At 42.2% G+C, this 22,226-nt stretch overlaps 1 protein-coding gene across 10 annotated transcripts in view; it reads left to right on the top strand.

Annotated features, from left to right (window-relative positions):
* SSPN (sarcospan) overlaps positions 1 to 22,226 on the top strand; it is a 250,908-nt gene that overhangs the window by 107,492 nt on the left and 121,190 nt on the right. For 8 of the 10 annotated variants that reach the window (XM_027593403.2, XM_027593406.2, XM_027593404.2 and 5 more), the window contains one exon: positions 3,066 to 7,337. In XM_027593403.2, coding sequence (XP_027449204.1) covers positions 3,066 to 3,431 — 366 coding nt within the window. In that variant the 3' untranslated portion in view covers positions 3,432 to 7,337. Of the gene's footprint in view, positions 1 to 3,065; positions 7,338 to 9,521; positions 9,643 to 22,226 lie in introns of those variants that run through there. The other 2 variants (XM_027593399.1, XR_003519865.1) reach the window with 2 other exon arrangements.

The raw sequence follows: 22,226 nt of genomic DNA, 5'->3' as shown, positions 1-22,226 counted from the left end.
GAATTAAAAGCCGTGAAGGAAAATTCTACAGCGCTGCAGAGGTAGCCCACAGGCTTGGTGGGGAGCAGGGATCGAATATGTATTTATGTCTTAAAACGGATAAGAAATTTGATTCTGTGGCTCACGCCCGTTTACTGGCCTAATGTTTTCACGGGGTGGGAGATGCAGAATCACAGTGTGTGAGATACGCCCCGATGAAAATGCATTCATATTCAAAGGGGCTGAGGGGCATGGCTTTTGTTTGTGCGTTCGCTGGCTTCTAGCATCTTTAAGATGCTCAATTAAGATTGAGCAAGCCCAGTGTTTGTGTAAATGTTTACATCCTTTCTACAAGCCAAGTATGCACTGTTACTCCCACGTGACAGAATAAGACAAAGCCAGTAGAGTTGATATCTTAAGAGTCTTGAGAATTGGCAGCTCTTTCCATCTCTAGTAATTTGCTTATTGATTTCACAAATACTTAAGTGGCGCTGCTATGTACTAGATACAGCTCTGAGCCCTTTACTGATATCAACTCTTTTGATGCTTATAATAATCCTCTGACCATAGGCGCTATTATGATCATCATTCCAAGCTTAAAGGCGAAGAAATACAGGTACACACGGGATTGATTAGTTTGCCCTAGGTCCGCAGCTAAGAAGGGAAGAATCAGGGTTCCAATGCGGACAGCCTGGCTCTCCAGTTTATGCTCGTAACCATCAACCTGCGGGACACTTCTTAAATGTCTCGGGCAAATCTGTTCATATCTAAGCCAAAAGGTGATCTTTTAAAAATAGGCAAAATTCTCATTTCAGCAAATGGATTTCTGGGATTATGAGAGAATAATATTTTTGCAACCATTCGAGTTATTTGCAGACTGAGAATGAGGGATTATTTTCATTGCTTCAAAATATTGTCCCAATGAATGTTAAAGAAATCTGCTAAGGATGTATGTGTGTGTTGGAGGTAGTAGTGTTATTGCAAGACCTCCTCAGTTCCATCATTGATGGCAATAAAATGTGCAGACAAAACTCCAATTGGGGGCATTCTACTAAGCAGATGACTCTCAGGTGGGAAATTATCCCTTTAATTTGGGCCTTCCCTGCTGGTAAAGGCACCAATGTACCCACATCCCCAAAGCCAATAGTTCCCAGTTCCATGCTGCCTGCACTGGAAACACGGCTCCGGTGGTCACTCTTTAACCTGGCTCTTAGTATCAGGAGTTTGAAGTCGATCATCAGGCCCAAAGATTTCAGAAGCACCCAGAATATTTCAAATACTCTGCCCCAATGGTCCCACAAAAATAAACTCACACTCTTTAGCCTGAGCAGTATAGTGTTTGCAGAAAATATGGCCACTGAAAATTTAGGGAGGGGATATATTCAATATAACACATTGAATCTTTCCTTTTTAAATTTTTAACAGTGCCCATTTGGATTTATCTGCTTCCCTTCCTCCAAGGGAGACCAAACTTGTTAAATAGAAGTTCTCCTTGTTGTGTCCCTGAGATAGAAGACTTTGCAATAAACTGTTTTGCCGATGAAACACGTTGGTTCCAACTGACAGTTCTTCAAGGGATTTGAAGAGGAAGAATAGTGTGTGTGTTTATGATGTGTTTGATGGGAAGATCCAGAGAAGCTAGGCACTCCTTGGTTGTGTAGACATGCTAAGACAAGATGGTTTAGCCAGTGAGTTCCACCTTCCTCCTGTGCCGTCAGTCAAGCTTTCAGGCAAACTAGACACATGATTAGGGCACCAGCACACATGCACACACACAAGAAAGAAAAAAAAAAACAACACATTTTTAAGTATTCTATATTTAAGACTTGAAAGCACTTGAAATTGTCACCGTGTGGAGAATCACTCATTTGGAGGACTTTTGTACCCATGTTTTATAACCTTAGATATGTGTTTTTATTTTAAATTAAATTACATGACAGATCGTTGGAAGTGGAGGGAGTGCATAATCTTTTCAGGGCTACTTTAATCTGAACCTGGACATGAGTAGGACTACTTTTACTTTGAGGAGTTCACATTCACCAGAACTGCTCTACAAGAAACTTTTGACGGTGGTATGCAAATCTCACACAAAGAACTGGGTTCAGTACACTAGTTCCAACAGCTAGGGACTCTGTTCCTTATCTAGACCCTCAGCAGGTGGGACCATAAAGGGAAATGTTTCCAGTAGGTCAGTGCCATCCCAGGAACATTTCTTGTTCTATAAAATGCTTTATGTTGTGACTGTTTCAACAAGCACTCACAATTTTTGATCAACACATTTCATGTGTAAGCTAAATGTCCTGTTCAGGGATTCCATGGTTTCTTTAGCAGCAGAGTTTAGATCTTGAACCTGACTTTTCCATCACAAGGCTATCACATAAGCCAACAGTGTTCAGAATCTCTCGGCAGCTGAAGGGCCATTTAAGGTTTATTTTTATGCTCAGGAACTACATGGTTATAGGTAGACTTGGGTTGGGACTTGTAGGTGATGAAACTGACATCCAGTTGTCTACCTTCTGGAACCATAATTTTTTTTTTTCCCAGCAACCTCTGACGGCAGATCCTGGCATTCCTGGACACAGGTTGACAATCACTATATTGAACACTGTCATTTTTATTAACCCAGTTGATCAATCACTGCCAATTCTGGCCAACACAGTGTTTACATTGCAGAAACGCGTTCTTTACTTCCCAGTCATTTTGCAGTCTTGAGATGAGCAGTTTCTGAGGTCAAAAACAGTCACAGCCTGCCTTTCAGGGATGGCTCTCATGCTTGGGAGTCACCTAAACTGGTATCCACATCCACAAATATCCCACAATCAAGCTAACATTGTTGGCTCAGTGTATGAAAAGCACCCGACATCTGTATGGCAAATAAACGTAGGATCAGGGCATAAGGACTGCTCACTATCAAATCAACATGGAACCATTCCTCTGTCTTGGCAACTCCGTTTCTGAGGCGAGAAGAGACCTTCCCCAGGACCTTCCTGATGAGAGAAGAGAAAGCAAGCTTCGATGAATTAGCTTTGTCACGAGTCATCCAATGTTCTTTGTAACTGGCAATGTTCTCTTCTGCTTTCCCGCAGCTCTTGTATTTCCTGCTGAGTGCCGGGGGCTTGACAGTCTGCGTGCTGGCCGTGGCCTTTGCCGCCCACCACTATTCGCAGCTCACCCAGTTTTCCTGCGGGTGGGCTCTTGACGCCTGCCACTGCAAGCTGCCCTCCGTGGAGCCCCTCAGCCGGACCTTTGTGTACAGGGATGTGACCGACTGTACCAGCATCACGGGCACGTTCAAACTGTTCTTACTCATCCAGATGATTCTTAACTCACTCTGTGGACTCTTGTGCTTGCTGGCCTGCTTCGTGATGTGGAAACACAGGTACCAGGTTTTTTACGTCGGTGTCAGAATGTGCTCCCTCACGGCTTCCGAAGGCCGGCAGCAAAAGGTCTAGCATTCTTGCTTGCAGGTGGGAGAGGAATCAGCCCAGTGACTAGCTGAGGTCAAAAAAGAGAAAAAGGAGGAAGAGAGAGAGGAAGAGAGAGAGAGGAAAAAAACATTTGACAGTAATAACTAATAGTCACTGTTCTAAAGGAATATTTTTGTATTTTTCAGGAAATAAAAGCATCTCATCACGTTTCTATAGTATTTTTAAAAACTCTTACAGGGAAAATAAGATCCAAATTGACTTTGGGACGTTAAAGGAACAGGGAACAGGGAAAGAACGGCATGCATCTATCCTTGCCGCCTGGAATTTACTCCTCGTGTAGATTTCCCCCGCTTTCTGAAAGTAGAGCATTCCCACCCATGCAAACTTTCGTAAACCGAAATGGTGTAAAGCGAAGAAGTTGTTTTGTAGAAACGAAAATTCTTCCGATTTCTTCCGGTTAGGGAAAACTGGGACTCACGTGGATATTTTGTAAAGCAGAGTGGCTGGCACAAAGCAAACTTTTGGATAATGGGGGAAACCTGTCCTCATTTTATTCATCATTTGTACACTCTTCTTTCCTGTGAGTTCAGTTTATAGTGTGAATTGGCATTTCAGGCCCACTTGCTAAATTGTGCCATCTTTTCCAGAACTTTCCACCCACACCCCCCCCTTATCGCCACTAAGTCTTGGAGAAAGGCAGGGGGTGGGGGAAGAGCTGAACAGCCAGGTTGAGTCTCTCTATTTTCCCTGGTAGAGATGTCTCCAAGGCATGAAACAGCTTGAAGGAGCTGAGTAGAAAAGGAAGAGACTTCACAAAGGCTGAGTAATTATAAACACCCGGACTGGGGCCGAGGCCCTTTTCCCCTCAGCACCCTTAGTTTGGCTCTGCAAGTGGATCCCTTACTAAATGCTTGGATGATTGTCTGCTTCTCAATAATTGAAAGTTGGTGGTAGTTGTATTCTTAATGATGTAGAAGGCTCAAAAATAATTACATTATGCTTCTATTCTATCATCTAAAACAAATCATTAAAACTAATTTCTACCTAATTGTTAATTATAATTATGCTCCGAAGCCTACTTAATGAGCCCTGGCTGTTCTTACATAGCACCATCAGAGAAATTACTCTCACAAGAGAGGAGGCTTAAAGATTCTTTCTTCTGAAAGCCAAGCTTTACAAGGGAGAAGAGAAAATTTTTTTATTAATAGCTCAGGTTAAAAATACTCATTTAAACAAAAACAAGAGCATTTGTAATGGGCAATGTTTGTACAAATAGCACATTTGTGATATGTTGTGAAGTATCTGTCTTGGCAGCTAAGTTCTTTTGAGGAAGATCGGGAATGCGGATGCGTTCCATTCATAAAAGTGTATCTGGTATGTTATCCTATTATTGACTTCTATGCACAGTCCACCCAGAGACTTGAACTCCTGCTTTGAAGTCCTGATCTGAGCATCTGCCCGCTGACTTGGAAAGTAGTTTTTATTTTGTTTTGTTTTTAAGTTACCGCGACTTTGAGAAAAAGCACAAGTACCCTATGATGGGAGTCTTCTCTCTCGTTATCAAATTCTGAACAATATTCATGTCTTAAGTACGGAGCTCAGAATGCAAATTCGTGCAGCATAAATGTTATCAAGATCTTTCTCTACTAGCATGCTCTATTGAAATCAGAGATTCAAGATAATAATGGAGATGAATTTGCCTCTCCACATTGCCTATTGATAGACTCCGCTAGTCATGAAATTCAAACCTAAAAGGAAAGCATTTTCTTGTTTGCCTTAGAAGATAGTCGAACAATCCCATTGATTGCGACAGTAGTGTCCGTTTCTACACAATATAAATATCCACGTAAAAAGAAAAACATTAAGTTGGTAAGTTGGAGGATTGTAAGTAGCTTTTATGTTCTCTAGATAAAACACCTGATTAACAGATGTGAAAATCTTTTTTATGTATTGACTCGCTTTAAAAACGGCCTTTCTGCACACGAGCTTAGGCCAAGAATTCACATTGGAGGGCTTAGTGGATAAGACTCTGGGGGCAGAGGTTTGATCACACACAAAAACTATAGTGAGTGAACACCAAGCATCCTGATGACGACCTGAAAAATACTCTGTGCGCTGTTAAAAAAATAATACCAGTAACTGTGTCCATTCTGATTTGGACAGTTTCCTAAGTAAAGAAGAAAATGGCTGCGAATCTGAAATATTGTAGCTGTTCTGTAAAGAGTGAGAAACTCGTGATTGAATGCTAATTGCTATGAATCAGGCACCCCTGGAAGCACACCTTGACTTCCTTCAACAACTTTTTATAGTGAACACTACAGTTTTTATATTAGAAAAATTAAAATTCTACACATCACTAAGGTTCTCGATGCTTTACAAACGGTTCACAAGGTATTTCAAAGGGTAGAATAAACTTTAGCTTATGTGCTTTCTTTTTCTAAATGGTGCCACCAGGCAGGACTGACATAACCTTGATAATAATCAGGATATATATATATATATATATATACACACACATACATACATATACAAACATACATACATATATGTAAATTGGGGATTTTGCTATTGTGTAATTAAATCATTCTTAGATCTCCGAAGGAAAAGAAATAATCATAAGAGAAAGAAGGAACAAACAAATAAAACAGGAAAGAAACCAAGAAAGGAGTCCTGTGCTATGAACTCACTGAGTATTGATACATGTAAGAAATGTGTTGCATGAATAACAAACTGCTTTGCGCTGGATTTAAAGTATTTTGAGGTTGTGTTTTGCAAATATTGAAGTTACAATAACGGCAACAGAAAAGGAACAGATACACAGCTTTACACTTAGCAAAATGTTACATTTAAAAACTGACAAGGAGCCAAGATGGTGACTGTCTCTTCTAAACCATAAAACAGTAAGATTTGCGCAACCCTCCTCCTCTTCCACCTCCTTCAGGAGAATGAAATGAATCAAGACTTTGGAAAGAGGGGAAACTGCCGAGACTTGGCAGTACTTGAAATAGGAGGAATACAGCAGCCTAAATGTACAGACTGTGTAACCGAGCCCACTCGATCGGTCTGTGCCTTCACGTGACCACCATCTGTGCCTCCCTCGCTCTGTCCAAATTTGTGGAGGCAGCTCCTTGGAGCCAAGCCTAAAAATATAGCTACGCCAGGCCCTAGAAACTGTAGTCAAGTAACAGGCCTGACTTTTTCCCCCCTCTTTGAATTAAATGTCTATGTGATCTCTTTGGAGGGGTTCTGACAGGGAGGACCCATTATATGTGTGTGTTCTATTCACAGCCGGGACATGAGAATCTCTAAATACTCTCGTTCTTCCCCTCCTTGCATGCATTGTATCTGGAATATGTTTATAGATTTTTAGTAAAGGGGGGGTAGAGGGTATCCAAGGAAGGTTCTGGAGGACAACGGTGGGGCGGTTATTTAATCAGGAACAAACTTCGAAGTTGCCCTGAAAAACCAATCCTATCCTGTCACGAAGCCCACCTTTCCGTTTTCTAGTGACTGCTTCTGAGCTATTGCTAGGTCGCCATTAACTTCTGTCAGTCGTGCTGGCTGTCAGTTTTTACTGTACTCTAAGACCTCCGTCATGTTTCTGGATGTACACTGGGTCTTCAGGACAGTGTTAAAAAGAGCTGCTGCCAAATAGATTGACTCCCAGTGGAAACATTTGTTTAGCTGAAGACTCAGTGTTTCAGCCTGTGAAATGGATGCCTTGATTCTTTTCCTCTGATTTTCTAGTACTTTATTATCCCCTTCAAAAATATTGGTCTGCATTTTGGTGTTGGGATTGCATTTTTCTGGTGTTGATGAAACAGTGACTAGAAAACAAAGTGCTTTCTACATGTTTGAGGTGGTTGTTTTTCAACAGGATGCACATATGCAGATTTTCTTTGTTAATAAAATTTTCATAATCTCTGAAAACACCTTGTTTGGATGTTTTGAAGTACGTTACACATGAACTTGTATACATAAAATCTCTCAGATGAGTGTTTGCTTCAAAGTTCCGGTTTGGGGATAGATGAGAACTAATGTTCATTTTGACTCCTTTGTTCCAGTGACTGTCTCTATTTTGGTACAGGGCACCCACTGTGGAAGTCAAGGTTATAAATGCTCCCTGGGCCGGAGAGAGCCGGAGCTGAAAAAAATCTTGCAGAAAGTACTCGGAATGCTGATTCTTAATTTATATCTATTAATGTCAAGTAAAGCTTGGCCTAGAGAAAGGAATACATGTTTGAGTTCCACATGTTCAATCATATCCTACATTTAATTATACAGAAAAATAGATGGCCTAATTCCATTTCAAATCTGAATGCAAGGACTGCTTCTTATGAACTCTGAGGCAATTTAAATAGTTGCTGATACCGTACAATGCAGTGGTCCTTTCTGTTTATTTGAGTTAGAAAAGCTTGTAGAATGGAAGGAAAATGGAATCATGACTTAGGATACACTCTCTGAGGTGGATTTCCTATCCTTAGTGTTAGGGCTGCAGGTCCTAGGGGTGGAAATCTGACAGCCACTTTCTGGCTGTGTGGCTTCTGACAAACCATTTCATGTTTAGCTCCCTCATTTACAGAGTGGAGAAAAACATAACCGCCTCACAGTACCCTGGGGAAAGTTAAATGAAATAGCACTTAGCAAAGTGACTGGTTCAGAGAGAGCTTAAGACACACTTGGTTTCTTCCATCCTTAGCTGGGTTCTGCGTAGTCTGCCCCACCTGTCTCCACGTCCAACTAGAAACATAGCTCTGCTTTGCTATCCCCTTCTGTGGCTCCCTTTTTATAAACCAGGAACATTACCAAAGGGGCTGCCAACAGAAATTCTGCTTTTAAAGTAAGATAGTGCCAACTCTTACTGATGATGGACAGCGCACGGAATGATGTGCTCGCTGGATCCCTATTTGTTGGTTTACCCAGCTGGGTGTTTCCCAAATGGGGCCATCTTCTCTCTAATCTTCTCTCAGGGAGAAGCAGAAGCTGAGGCATTTCTCCTGATTTTCGTGTCACTTCGAATTTAGTTTGATAGAAGCGTGCTTCACCCCAACATTTTAAAGTGAAACTTTATTGAGCTTTTGTACATTATCAGTCCCCTGTATTTTAGGTTGTGATGTACAACCCCTCATTTATTTAAAAACCAACCATCAACCACCTTTGGTATGCTTGACTCCGTGGGCCACTGATTCTCATTCAAGAATCATAAAAAAGTCTATTTTTGAGCATAGTCAGTAAATACCACCTAAAGCTTCATTCTCCAGGTTGGGTAAGAGAACATTCATATGAATCTTTAAATTTGTTGCGGGTTATTAAAATCATACAGTTAGAAATCTACTTCCTCCCTTGATAGAGTCTATCTCTCTTTGTAATTCATAATAGTTATAAATTATTTTTTTCATTTGACAGATTCATCTTTTATAAGTTAGTCTTTATGAAGTACAGGACCAATATTGGGTGTTTTACTTTTAAAATGCAGATTGTAGGCAAAAAAAAAAATGAAACTAATGTATGGGGATGCCAACTTGGAGACAACAACTCGTTCTTTCATTTCTTTCCAACACATAGTTATATATGTTTACTGATCCCTTCCAAAGCATGGGTTCTTAGAGGAAGTCTTTTTTTGTTGTTTGTTTGGGAAGGTCATCAGAAAGATCCTTTAATCGAAGGGATGTGGGACATACACTCCTCTGTTATTCTTGGGAAAAAGCAGATACTAGGGCCATAATCCAAATACATAGATTTCAGCTGAGATATGAAGTCTTACTGTTTAACAAGGCCCTCTGGCTGGTGCAGGGGGGATGCGGAGGCCTGGAGATTCATCTGTGGCACCTGCGCTGGTCCCGCCCCTTCCACGCGGAAGCCTGCTGGAGAAGGAGGCAGAGGCTTCCAAGAGGGGGTCTGGCCCTACCTGCTGCTGCCAGGAAATGTGGAGGCAGCTCGCTTAATGCCTGATGAGGGAGCTGAACAGTGAGATGTCCGTGGGCAGTTCCAGGGTCTCTGAACCTGGAGATTTAGGACTACACCTCTCTCTGGGTGGGGTGCTCTGCTGATTCTGACTTTCTGTCCAGCCCCCTTTTCTCAGCAGCGCACACTGTGTTATCTTCTCCTGACCAGGTATAACTATGGGAAGCAAGAGGATGACTCTCAAGGCCCACAGGGGCCGTGGCACTTCTGAGCAGAGAAGATGCCTGTCATCTCATGCAAGCCACTCCCCACGGGTCTCCCTACATCTTCCTAGGCACGTGTTTTATGGACTACTGGTGACCCAGGGAAGACCTGAACGTGGTGTGCTGGCCACAGTGAATTATCAGAGACAGAAGAAATAGAGTCTGAAAATTATGTGATTAAAGTTGTCACTAGCCTCGGGGTGCCTGGGTGGCTCAGTCATCAAGCGTCTGCCTCCTGCTCAGGTCATGATCCCGGGGTCCCGCGATCAAGACCCACATCGCCTCTCCCTCCCCGACTCCCCCTGTTTGTGTTCCCTCTCTCGCTGTGTCTCTCTCTGTCAAATAAATAAATAACTTTAAAAAAAAGTTGTCACTAGCCTCAATGGATTTTTTTTCAGATTTATTTATTTATTTATTTATTTATTTATTTATTTTAGAGAGAGAGAGAGAGACAAAGAGTGGGGGGGAGGGGCAAAGGCAGAGGGAGAGAATCTCAAGCAGACTCCCTGCTGAACATGGAGCCTGACACAGGCTTAATCCCTCAACCCTGAGATCATGACCTGAACCAAAATCAAGTCAGATGCTTAACCGACTGAACCACCCAGGCGCCCCTCAGTGGATTATTTTTAATTACTCTTTCACTCAGGATAGAATTCATGTACTCTTACAAAATAAACAATGACCCCTCAGGTACCTTTTTGGACCAGAGTCGATTTTTAAGTTTTTATTATTTTTTTTCTAGATTACAATTAAAAAGAGAGAGAGCTTACTGTATTTTAATATACGGAAGCTTAGGCCCAGGAACACCGAACATGGCTATTTAACCAATGGCTGGGAATATGCACTCAGGCAAATGCGGGAGGAATGACATCATCGACATATTTGGGATCCAGATAAGGTAATCTCAAGTGAAAACCTGGATTCTATTTGGCCTAGCTTGAGTTAGAGGAAGAGCAACCATCCTGGTGTGACCCTCACACCCACCTACCACCAGATTTTTAAAATAGCTTTGGACAGTTCTGGATAAAGTGACCAAGAAGGCCACATCCATTTCTGGGATTTATATGTCTCTCCTCTCCTGGGCTCTTTCTGCCCTTCCAAAGAGAGCACTGCCCCTCGCCCACCTCCTCCCACAGTAAAATCTGCCCCTCTCCCATCCCCTGTCCCACTTCTATGACAATCAACTCAAGTATTGTTAACTCAAATGCTCAAGGTTAAAACCTTAAGTAGGGAGATCCCCATAAATATTCTTTTCCTTGTAGTAGGATTTTCCTAAAGATCAGAAAGCTTTTCAGGTCCAGAAAAATGAGGCATGATGGGGGAGAGGGACCCGCCCAGTAGTCCTTCAAACTCAGTCATGTAGGTAGCCACCTACTCTGTCTGACCAGAAGAGTCATGGTCACAGAGCTGGTGAGACTCGGAGAACACTTCCCAGTAGCCCCAGCTCCGGCTGAGGCTTGGGAACCTGTGTGGGTCTGCAGCTGAACAAGCTGCTGGTTACAGCTGAGCAAATCTCGGCTCAAACTGGTTAAAGGGAAGCATCCAGAAGTCTAAGAGAAGGGGTTTTTCCTCCCACGATTTCAGAGGGCATTTTACTGTGGAAGGCAGAATGAGTAAATAAGTGAAAAAAAAAAAAAAGTAGGGGGGATGGTGGTGGGAAGAATTCATGCAGAACCTCTCTGCCCCTAGTGCCCGGCTCCCTGAGCATTACTTGTGACAACTCACCAAGGTTGACTAACTTTGCTCAGACCCCCGGGCTTCTCTATTCATCCCACACAGAACACCCTCAGAGATTGGCTTGGCTTCACGCTGCTGCCCAGAAGAGGACGTGTCAGGCAATAAGCAAGAAAAATGCTCATTTCTTGTTGAAAAAGTCCCAAATTGTAACTTAACAGGGTGATCTTTTTTTTTTTTTTTAAATTTCCAAAATGTGCTTTTCCCCCAGAGTCCTTGAGCACAGACCTGCGGTTTTCTCTCTCCTGGGTTTTATAGTCTATCCGCCTCAAGCCAAGAGACTTGGCTCTGCTCCCCCTGAGTCAGAGTCTCGGCTGGTAGCTGAACCCAGGAAGGCCTGGCCCCACATCTCTCCCTGGAACCACCAGACCACACAGCCTCCTGTGCTCAAGCCTTTGGCTGGGTATCCTGCCTCCTCTTTGTTTGGAAAGAGATGTCTTACGTAACTGCACAACCTACTAAATGCTCCATTGTCTTCCACTTGGGAGAGCTCAAAATAACCCATTAGTGACTTATGACTTATCACAAAGATAGACTCTCTTACCCACATAGCCACAGCCCCCATGAAGCTGGCCTCACCTATCTTACTCAGATCAATAATCAACAAGACTTAATGACTGTTGTCTTTGGGGGAATCGTAAGTTCAGGACAAGGTACAGGAAATACAAAGCCTGGTTTATCTGTAGGTCATAGTACTTTGCTCGAGCAGCCCATGAGAGAGTCATTTGTAATTCAAGATTGAGACAGGCATACACAATGCTGATTGGATGATTCTTTCACTAATCTGATTTTGATAAACAGCTGATGAAAATGGAAGGTGTCTGGTCATAAGAGGAGAGATACCCAGGCAGGGAAATCAGCTTCTCTTCCCTCCTGGGGCAGGGATTTATTTCGAAGCTCCTGTTGAGAGTCCACAATGCCAAGAATGGAGATCACTGCCCTGGACTGCAAGAGCCTTCTAAGCAGAATGACAGAAACCCATTGGGTAAGGTCTTCTCTTCCATCTTATTTTCTATGAATCGCTGATTAGCCCAGTTGGGAATTCTAGTAATTACTTTAAGCTGGCACCTCTAGAAAAAAATATATACCTCTTAGGATTCAATTAAAAATGAAAAGAAGCTCTGTCTGCCTGGTGTTGCCAAGGAGTTTTCACTGTCTAAGGCAGGGGTGTAGACCAGGATGAATAAAACACTCTGCGTTAGGTGACATTTCCATCTGGTTCTGCTGCCAGAGCAGCCCTGGGGAGAGGAGCTGGAGAGAGATGGGGGCCAGCCTCCTCCAGCCTGCTCTCTTCTCCGTGGATCTCATAGTCTTTCAAGGATCCCCGAAGACTCTTACTTCTTTCTTTCTGCGGCAGACGTTTTCTCATCTGGGACCAACGACGTGATTAGTTTCAGGTGGAGGCACATTTCTTTCCCTGCTCCGTGACATGGAGGCCTTTGACAAAGCTCTCAGAAAGGCTCCCTGAGCTTGGTGAAGTGCAGCCATCTCCAAATGCCTTGGGAAGCGTACCTAAGAAGCATGGAGGGAAAAGGTTGAGCGGCTGTCTCCCCTGGCCACCGCTGCCCCTTCCACTTCCCTCAACACCTCAGTATCACGGACCGATCCACCAAGTCCCACGCATGGATCTCTGGACAGCAGCAGCCACACGGAGCATGTGCGAAATGTTGCCGCGCTGAGTTCCGTGGCATGTGTGCCTCGCGTCTCGTCCTGTTCCGCTCAGTGAGATGGAAAAAGCTGAGAGTACGAGGGCGCTTCCCTTCTGGCTTTCGAAGAGCGATTTCCACAAGGATCTCTGAAGCTCAAGCTTTTTGCAGAAGACACTTGCCTACACGACAGGGCAGAATTGTAAGGCACGTAATTTGGAAATGGTATAATAAGAATAAATCTTCTTTGGTGGTTTCCCATTTCCAGGAGACAAGGTGGAGTTCAAGTCGACCTCAAGTGAAAAAATTGGGTAGTTGCCATTTTATTGGAATACAATCTGCATTCAAAAATGGGTGGGAACTCTTTATACTACAAGAACAGCTCAGAAGGCAGTTGAGTGTGTAAGAGAGCTCATGGAAGTGTCATTTCAAATCCGTTTTCCTTTTGAATGCTAATGTGCTGGGGTGCCCAGGGGCTCAGTTTGTTAAGGGGGTCCGACTCTTGATTTTGGTGCAGGTCATGATCTCAGGGTGGTGAGATCAAGAATGTGTTGGGCTCTGTGCTGGGTGTGGAGCCTGCTTAAGATTTTCTCTCTCCCTCTCTAAAAAAAAAAAAAAAAAGAATAAATAAATAGTGATAATAATAATAAATTTTTAAAAATGCTAACTTGCTATGTAGGAAGGATTTAAAATAGACATTGGGAAAAATTCCTAACCACGAATGTGTAAAGTATGGAAGAGATCCCTATCTCTATAGAATATTAAAAAATCTTATCTAAGGGTTATTAATAAAATAGTACACAACTCTTTTCCTAGAATGGTTTCTTTCAAACCCTGCCTAAAAGCTATAAGAAAAACAATTCTTCCAACTAGAATTTGTGGGAATTTACCAAACCAACAGACTTCTAATTGTGTTGCTGTCCTTTCTTACATGTCCCTCAGCCTCTTCTATGTCTAAAAATACTTCCGGCTTAGGAATTTTGGAGACAGAATAAAAAATAGGGAAGTTAAGGGGCCAACCCTAGAAAGTAGAATTGAAATATCAGTAAATTACCACTTCAAGTTTGCAATAAAAATACAAATTAAGGGGCACCTGGTGGCTCAGTTGGTTAAGTGTCTGCCTTCGGCTCAGTCATGATCTCAGGGTCCTGGGATTGAGCCCCACATCAGGCTCCCTGAAGCCTGCTTCTCCCTCTGCCCCTCCTCCCTGCTTGTGCTTGCAGTCTTCCTCTCTCTGTGTCAAATAAATAAAATCTTTAAAAAAATACGAATTAAATTTAAAAATTCTTTCATTATAGACTACATATTTTAAGCACATACATGAAAATAATATGCAAAACCATGATCCTCTTTAACTGGGCTTGGGAAATCCTGGAATGATATTTTAAGGACCCTTTGAATTCAGTGTCAATGTATGTTTGAGAGTCCATGTATTATGGCCATTCAGAGTATGGTTTTGGAACCACGCTTGGGCATACTTGGCCTTGAGCAAACCACCAACTCTCTCTGTACCTCCCTGCCTCAGTTTCTTTGTCTGAAGGATATCATAGTGTATGTGTGAAGAGTGAATGAATGAATGGATGATTATCTATAATAGATTTAGAAACAGTGCCTATGATTAATGCTATGTAAGTGTTTGCTGGTGAGTATAAACTGTCAACAAATTGAAATTCAGGAGCACATTAGGAAACCAGGAAAACTGGTAGCCTCTAAAATTTCTAGAGCAAAACACTTTGAAGAAACACACAAATTAATAGTCTCTATATTCTGGAGCCTAAGAACAGAACAGTAATCCCTCAGCCTCTTGTAAGCATGGGAAATAATATAGATAATTCTCTTATATTTGTTCCCTAGCCATGATCTCTACTCAGTGGGCAAAGTGGAGCAGGGCTTCAAAGTCCTCGCATCTGGGAGCCCCGGGGCTCACTGACCTGGGGGAGTGACATGCTGGGGCCAGAGTAAGATTTTTAGGGCCCAGAGCCATCCTGTGGGCCTCTTCCCTACTCCCATAGATACAGGGGACTACAGGTGTAATAAATACCTCATGTAGTCTTTAAGGGAGTAAAAAAAGTAAAAAAGTAACAAAGGGCTTTGAGTAGTGGGTCAGGCACACTGGGAAGGGTAAACCCACCCTTCCTACTTTGGAGACACTGGCAGGTTTATGAATTAAGTGTTTGCACAGATATATATGACTTCAAACCTACCTGGCAGAGTCCTTTTTTCGTACCATCCCCCAGCTGAACCCTGCCCAGCACCAGGAACTCAAGCTCTGTGTAGGGGTAGGATTTTGGTAAGACCCTGGTAGGGACCTCTGTGTGAAAACAGAATGGTTCAGAGCAAATTGGGATCCCTGAATTTTATGGATCCATGTCCAAATAGCCAAGGTCCATCCTGGAATCCAAGAGAGAAAACCTGCAGAAGACTTGTCCAAAGCTGTTCCCAGCAGGCCGCGTTGCCTGCGCCAGAGGCCCCTGGGGCTGGCTCAACATGCAAGCCTCCTCTGTCTAGACCTAAATGCAGAGTTCTATAAATTGACATCTTGGGTACTCTGAAGAGCTAAGATAGACGAGATTTGGATTCATAGCATGCCTGTGAATTAAAAATAGAAATTAAATACAGACATGAGCAAACTATCCTGTTGGAGGAGAGGTGACTTTCTTGCCTTAAGGAGAAATGTAATAGGATCTCATCTGACTGCAAGCAGACACTCCAAGCCACACCCATTGCTTTGACAGTAGTAGAACTCTGACGTCAAAAAAGAGACGTGGCCCATACCGCACTTGACCCCAAACCACCTCCCCTTCTTCCCCAAGTTTATTCTCTTCCTCTGCTTTTCTTGCTGAGGAAGAAACACCACCACCAGCAGGAAGGGACCAAAGAGACATTAGCATAAGAGCCCATGGACATCTGCCTGCAGCTTTTTGTATTCTTTCCTCCTCTGACACAAAAGCAGTTCTGGATGAAAAAGAGTTGGAAGGTCAGAGTGACTCCCAAGACAAGCCCTAGGGTTGTATGGAAGTCTAGAATTTACTGAAGGTTCCTGTACTCTTTTGTAAGAGAAATTAGGCTTCAGGTGGGTTTTTAAATGAAATTATCAGCTTTTTACATGTTTTTTAGAGACAATATTTCTCTTCCACCCCCGGATTATACTCCCATCCACACTCAGCATCTGTACATTTCTCTCCCAGTGCAGTCATGACCCTTGACATAAAGCAAAAGGGAGAAATGTTTTTCTGCTCATAAGTTTTAAATTTTGAATCTGGTTATTTACAGTCAAGAGTTATTATATTTGTTTTACTTTAATAAGGAAAATATAAAAAGGGAAAAAATGTTTTACAAATCTCTTAGTTGACTCCCAAATCTTTCCCTTAATATTTATTTCTTATCTTAAAATCTATATTAGAGCTGGAAGGAATCCTTGTCCAATTCACTCATTTTATAGAAGAACAAACTGAAGCCCAGATGAGGGTAAGCGACTTGCTTAAGGTCATGCGACTCAATTTCTCTCTCTCTTTTTTCCATTTTAATGTACACATTTGGCTCAAAACTTTTCTTCCCGATGTTTTTCTTTATTCTTTGCCATATGAATTAAAATATTTTACCATTTGATTGCAATCTGCAATTATACACTTATTTCGACAAGTTGAAAACCCCTGCTCAGTATTCTTATGGAGGCTAGGCAAGACCAGGGACAGGGCGAAAACTCCACATTCATATTCCCAGTGTGTTCCGGGACATGTCTCCTATGCTTTTTTTTTTTTTTTAGAATAAAATAAAATAAAATGAAATAAAACAAAACTTACTCATCCTCTCTCAACCTCAGTGACCCTGAAGGAATGGAAAGAGTGAAATGAAAAAGGTGATTCGTGGTGATCCAAGAGTTTGGAGAAGAGTAGCTGTAAGTGTGAGTAGGAATACTGAGGGGACGGCCAAAGCAGCCTTTCTCTGAGAGCCTGCCTATGGTGATGATTATATGACACAGGTGACTGGAATCCTCAAGAGAGCTTCCTGTCTATCTTGGTTAAAAACAGACTCTAGAAACGGTCAGATTGCCTGGGGTCCAAGTCTAGGTTTTGCTACCATTTACTAGCTCTAGAGTGTTAGACAAATTCCTTAACTACTCTATACCTAAGTTCCTTCATTCATAAAATGAGAGTACTAAGAGCAACCTACCACAGGGTTGTTGTGACAATTACATGACTTCATATTTATAATGTGCTGGAACGAGTGCTGGAACATTCTAAGGGCATAACTATGCTTATCATTATCATTATCTATTATCAACCCTGTTTCCCAGCTGATCTGAAAATTTGGGCCGAAGATGGAAGAAGAGGAATTGTTTTATTATGTTTGACCAGGTACTTAGGAAAACAACACAGTCATGGCTTGACAATGGAAAATCCTTTTTCCTATACCTAATGTATAAATTTGCTAAACCATTAATGTATACATTCAAAATAGAGAACAGTTTCCAGAATGTGCTTTCTTAGAGAGCTCTCCGGTAGACTTAAGACTTCTAGGTTAGAGTCTGGTCTCTTGTTGATCTAATCAGCCTCTCTATAATTAGTATGCACTGAGTTTTCCCATTGTAGCTCCAGATCTGCAACAGCGAAGGATGGTCCCACCAAACCCCACATCTTTCCAGTGTTTTGTCAATCCTTTTGCCTTTCCTAGGGTTGCAGTGGACCACTTGGGAGGTATCACATAATGACATGCTGCAGGAAAACCTTCCACTGCTTCCGATTTCTAAATTTATGTCTTGTGTACAACCACTAACAACAACACGCAACACCCCCGATGACTGGAGAATCTGGTAAATTGTGCAAGCTCCTTGCAAAGCCATCAGAGCTTACCCGTCCCCACTGCATTGGAGGGGGGAATCAAATATGCAACTCATAGCTCAAAACGCGGGACTTTAGAGTCAGTAGGTAAAACAGGAATGAGCACTGTCATCGGTCGTGCCGCCAGAACAATTAGAAATATTCTTCACCTACTCAACTTGAGAAAAGGACCGGACTCCCACTTGCCTTCTGCGCAGTGAGTAGCTAGTGTGGATTGAGCCACGGAAGCCTGCCATGGCCTCGGAACAGGCTCCTCTGCTCCGTGCTGTGCCCTTGGCCACACAACAGAAGGCTGCAGGGCCTGGGGGAGGCCAGACTGAGGCGAGGGAAAGAATGGCATGAAATCCGATGCAGCTGCTGAACTTTCTTTTCATTAACTTTAAATTATATCAATTTTTAGACTTTTGGACACCTACTGGAAGAAGGAAAAAGACAATCTGTCTGCTTTTAACCTGACTCGAATTGAGCAATAATAAAAGTAATTTAGCTGAGGGCAGAAAGCCAGGACCACCGCTGTCCCTGCTCCCCACCTTCCAGTCCTATTTAGCTAGAAGTTTCCATTTCAGCTCTCCTCCTCTGAGGCAAGGAAAACAGCTCCAGAAAGGAGGCTGGCCTTACCAGAGTGACTCAGCAAAGCAACCCCTTCCCTGGTGGGAACAGGGCAGGGCATATGTTCCACGGCTGTAGATGCGTGTGCCATCTTTCCAGCTTGCTTATTCATGCTGTCCCGAACACTTCTGTCGGAAATGGCCAATAGCACCCGGATCATTAAATTATTTACGTACCCCATTTTGCAAATGTCTTTCGGGGGAAGAGGTGACCAGAAAGACGTCTCTTGGCTGTGCTAGGCCAGCTGAGATTGGTGTGGGTGGATGGGAATGTGGTGGGTGGAGGGGCAGGTATTAACATTCACCACCAAATCCCCAAGTGTTCAAGATCCTAGCACTCCAAGCCCTTCCCTGGTCTTCTGCTCTAAGCTACCTTTTATTATACCTGAAGCCATACTTTGAATGCTCTGAGCTTCTCCAGAACACTTGTTCCTCTTGGTCACAGAATGAAAAACAAAGCAAGAAGGAAAGGAGATGTAAGTTTCAACTCTCCAGTGCATGCTTATGGAATATCTACTTTGCCATAGTCCTCATTCCAGGAACCAGATGTATAGAGATCAATAAAGCTTACATTTATGTGGGAGAAACAGATAATGAAAACATAAGCAAATAAGGAGAACATTTTAGATAGTGGTGAGTATTCTGGAGACCAGTCTTATGGGAGAGAGTGAAGGGGCAGGGTAATACTGGGATGATAAGGGAAGTCCTCTTTCGGGACACACCGTGTGATCTGGGACCTCAGTGATAAGAAGGAGTGAGCCATGCAATGGGGAAAAAAGCCTTCCCGGCAGAAGCAACAGCAAGGATTACTGCCCCAGGATAAAGTTAGGCCATCAGGAAAACCACGAGAAGAGCTTGATCACAGTATTGGAGGAACAGGCTGCTACTAGACAGGGAAGGGGAGGTAGGCTGGGGTGGGATCGCAGAGGGGCTTGTAGGCCACAGGAAGAGTTTGGAAGCCACCAGAGTGTGTGTAAGCAGTGAAGTGACATGATGTGGAACTCGCTTCCCATCCCCCCTGTGACAGATGCACAGATATGCACAAACACAGGGAAGACACATGGTTAGGGGAGAAACTGAGTTAAGGTTATGAAAATATTTTATGTTTTTATAATTGAATGTCACTTCAGATTTGATATTTAGAAGGATGAACAATTTCTCAGCAATGCAAAAGGACAGGCTAGGTTGGAAAATCAGGCAAGTGTTTTCTCGAAGCCTTTTATAAAATTAATGCCTGAAATGGAACATCATCCACACATAGGTCACGTTGGACTTTAATCTTTCAAAGTCAACCAACTCTTAAGATATTTTGAATTGACTAGGAAAGAGAATTATCTTAAGATATTTTGAATTGACGCAGGAAAGAGAAAATGATATCTTTCTCACTGAGTCCCCAGAACTTACACATCCATTAAGACAAGGCACAACTTGGTTTAAGAAACCAATAACCAGTAATTTACAAGTGGTGAGGTTTATCCATATTTGCACAGAGTACCAAGTCTCCCTCTGAGATCCAGACGAGAACCTTCAGTTTTAGCCACTTGTTTAACCACAGTGGTCTCTCTTTGTTCCAGGACATTGGCACCACCCTGGAAGATCCAGTCAATGAAAGAGCTTGGACAAATAAATGTTTTGGGGAGTTGACCTATGAAACTCCTTCAAATATTCCTTTTCTATGTGGCTTACTTTCTCTCTTTCTTCCTTTCCTTTTAAAAATTTTAAGAAAGGGCAAGATAAATATGAGAGAAAGGGGACATGATTTTTATTATGAATTCTGTGATTATGTCTAACATGGCTAAAATGACATAATATTATTTTTGTAAAAGGATGGAGTCTTAAACACATAGTGATTAGAGGCATTCTTCAGACTACAAGTAAACAGAGACTGCATACCCACAAAATATGTACAAAAGTCAAACAAATACCTTTTTTTTAAACAAAGTTAGTGTCTGAAGAAAATTGATGGACTTGAGCAGAGAAGCTATTAACAAAGAATAAATGAAAACATGTTACTTGTAGATATGTTTTTATTCGGTTCATCATATTTATCCCCTGTCAACTTAAAGATATAATGGAAGACAAAATATTTTAAAAGAGTAAAAAACCAGAGGTCAAATACTAAATAAGGAAGGGAGAGTATACATAAAATCGTAGGAGAAGCTACTATAATTAAGCGAACTACCTAGCTCTGAAAAATGTGGATGCTTTCTACCATCCCATATTTTACTTTCACTGTAATTCCAGAGCCCTAAATAAATTAGATTTGAACATTTTATTTTTACCTCAGAGATGTTCCTTCTTTTGAATAAACATTGGAAAGTTAGCTCAATGATTATACATCTAAAGAATGAAAGTATGGGAGACTGAATATTGACCCCCAAAGATATCCATGGACCCCGTGACTTTATATGGCAAAAAAGGGGGGGGCGGACTTTGCAGACGTGAATAAATTAAGAATTTTGAGCTGGGGAGATTATCCTGGATTATCTGGGTGGACCGTAATGTAATCACATACATTCTCATAAGAAAGAGGCAGAGAGGTACTTGACACAGAAGACAAGAAAGCAATGTGACCACTGAGGCAGAGAACAGTATGGTGGGGCCACAAGCCAACGAATGCCAACAGCCAGCAGAGCTGGAAGAGGTTCTTCCCTAGAGCCTCGGGAGGAATGCAATCCCACTGACACCTTGGTTTTCGTGTGGTGAAACAGATTTCAGGCTTTCAGACTCCCAGAACTGTGGGAGATTAAATCTCTGTTGCTTTAAGCCACCCCACTTCTGTTGTTACTGCAGCCATAGAAATTAACACAAAAAGCTAGTCTGAATTAATACTCACAGACATCTTAAAGGAAATAAAAATAGCTGTGAGGAGGCAGAGGACCCCAGCCTAAAATCAGATCACAGACTGACTCCTTGATATCAGCCTGTTGAGACTCTGAGCAGAAAACCTGGCTAATCTATGCCAAGACTTCTGACCTACAAAAAGTCTGAGGTAATAAATGGGTATTGTTTTCAGTTTGCTAACTCTGTGGTAATACAGTAGTGGGAAACTAATGTACTAACCAGGCAAGATGAGTATATAATCACCCTTACAATTTCCTCAATACCACTTCTCTGTTGCCTGAATCCCAGTTTCTATCAACCATGCATTTACTTTCACATTTTCAAGGTTGATAATGTTTATATTCTGTTCTATAACAATAATAGTGTTGTAGCTGGGGAAGAGGATCTGTGGCAGATTGGCTACATTTGAACCTAGTTGTACTTAACATAGGCATATATTTTTAAAAAGATTTATTTATTTTAGAGAGACAGAAAAAGAGTGAGCATGAGAGAGAGTAAGTGGGGGGAGGGTCACAGGGAGAGAATCTCAAGCAGACTCCCCACTGAGCTCAGAGTCCAATGCAGGGCTCAATCCCAGGACCCCGAGATCATGACCTGAGCTGAAGCCAAGAGTCGGATGCTTAACCGACTGAGCCACCCAGGCGCCTCAACATAAGCATATTAAATTTGGGTAAGCAACGTAATCTTTCTGTAGCTGTTTTCTTATCTGTATTATCAAGACAGAAAAGTACATCCTACATTATAGTGTTATTGTGAAAAATAAGTCAGTCAATGCATGTCAGGTGCTTACAAGAGTGACCAGCACATCATCATCATCATCATCATCATCATTAGTGTTCAGTAAGTATTGCCATTTTTATTACTACGTTTACATTTTTGTGACTTGAATATATTTGTTCTAAAAACTGAAAGTCAATAAATTACATTTACATAAATAGGACTAAGTATTTTTCACAGCAGTGCCAAATTGTGTGTCAGG

Source organism: Zalophus californianus, chromosome 9 (genome assembly GCF_009762305.2).
Source record: "Zalophus californianus isolate mZalCal1 chromosome 9, mZalCal1.pri.v2, whole genome shotgun sequence".
Classification (NCBI taxonomy): domain Eukaryota; kingdom Metazoa; phylum Chordata; class Mammalia; order Carnivora; family Otariidae; genus Zalophus; species Zalophus californianus.
This window is presented reverse-complemented; position numbering and strand designations above follow the sequence as displayed.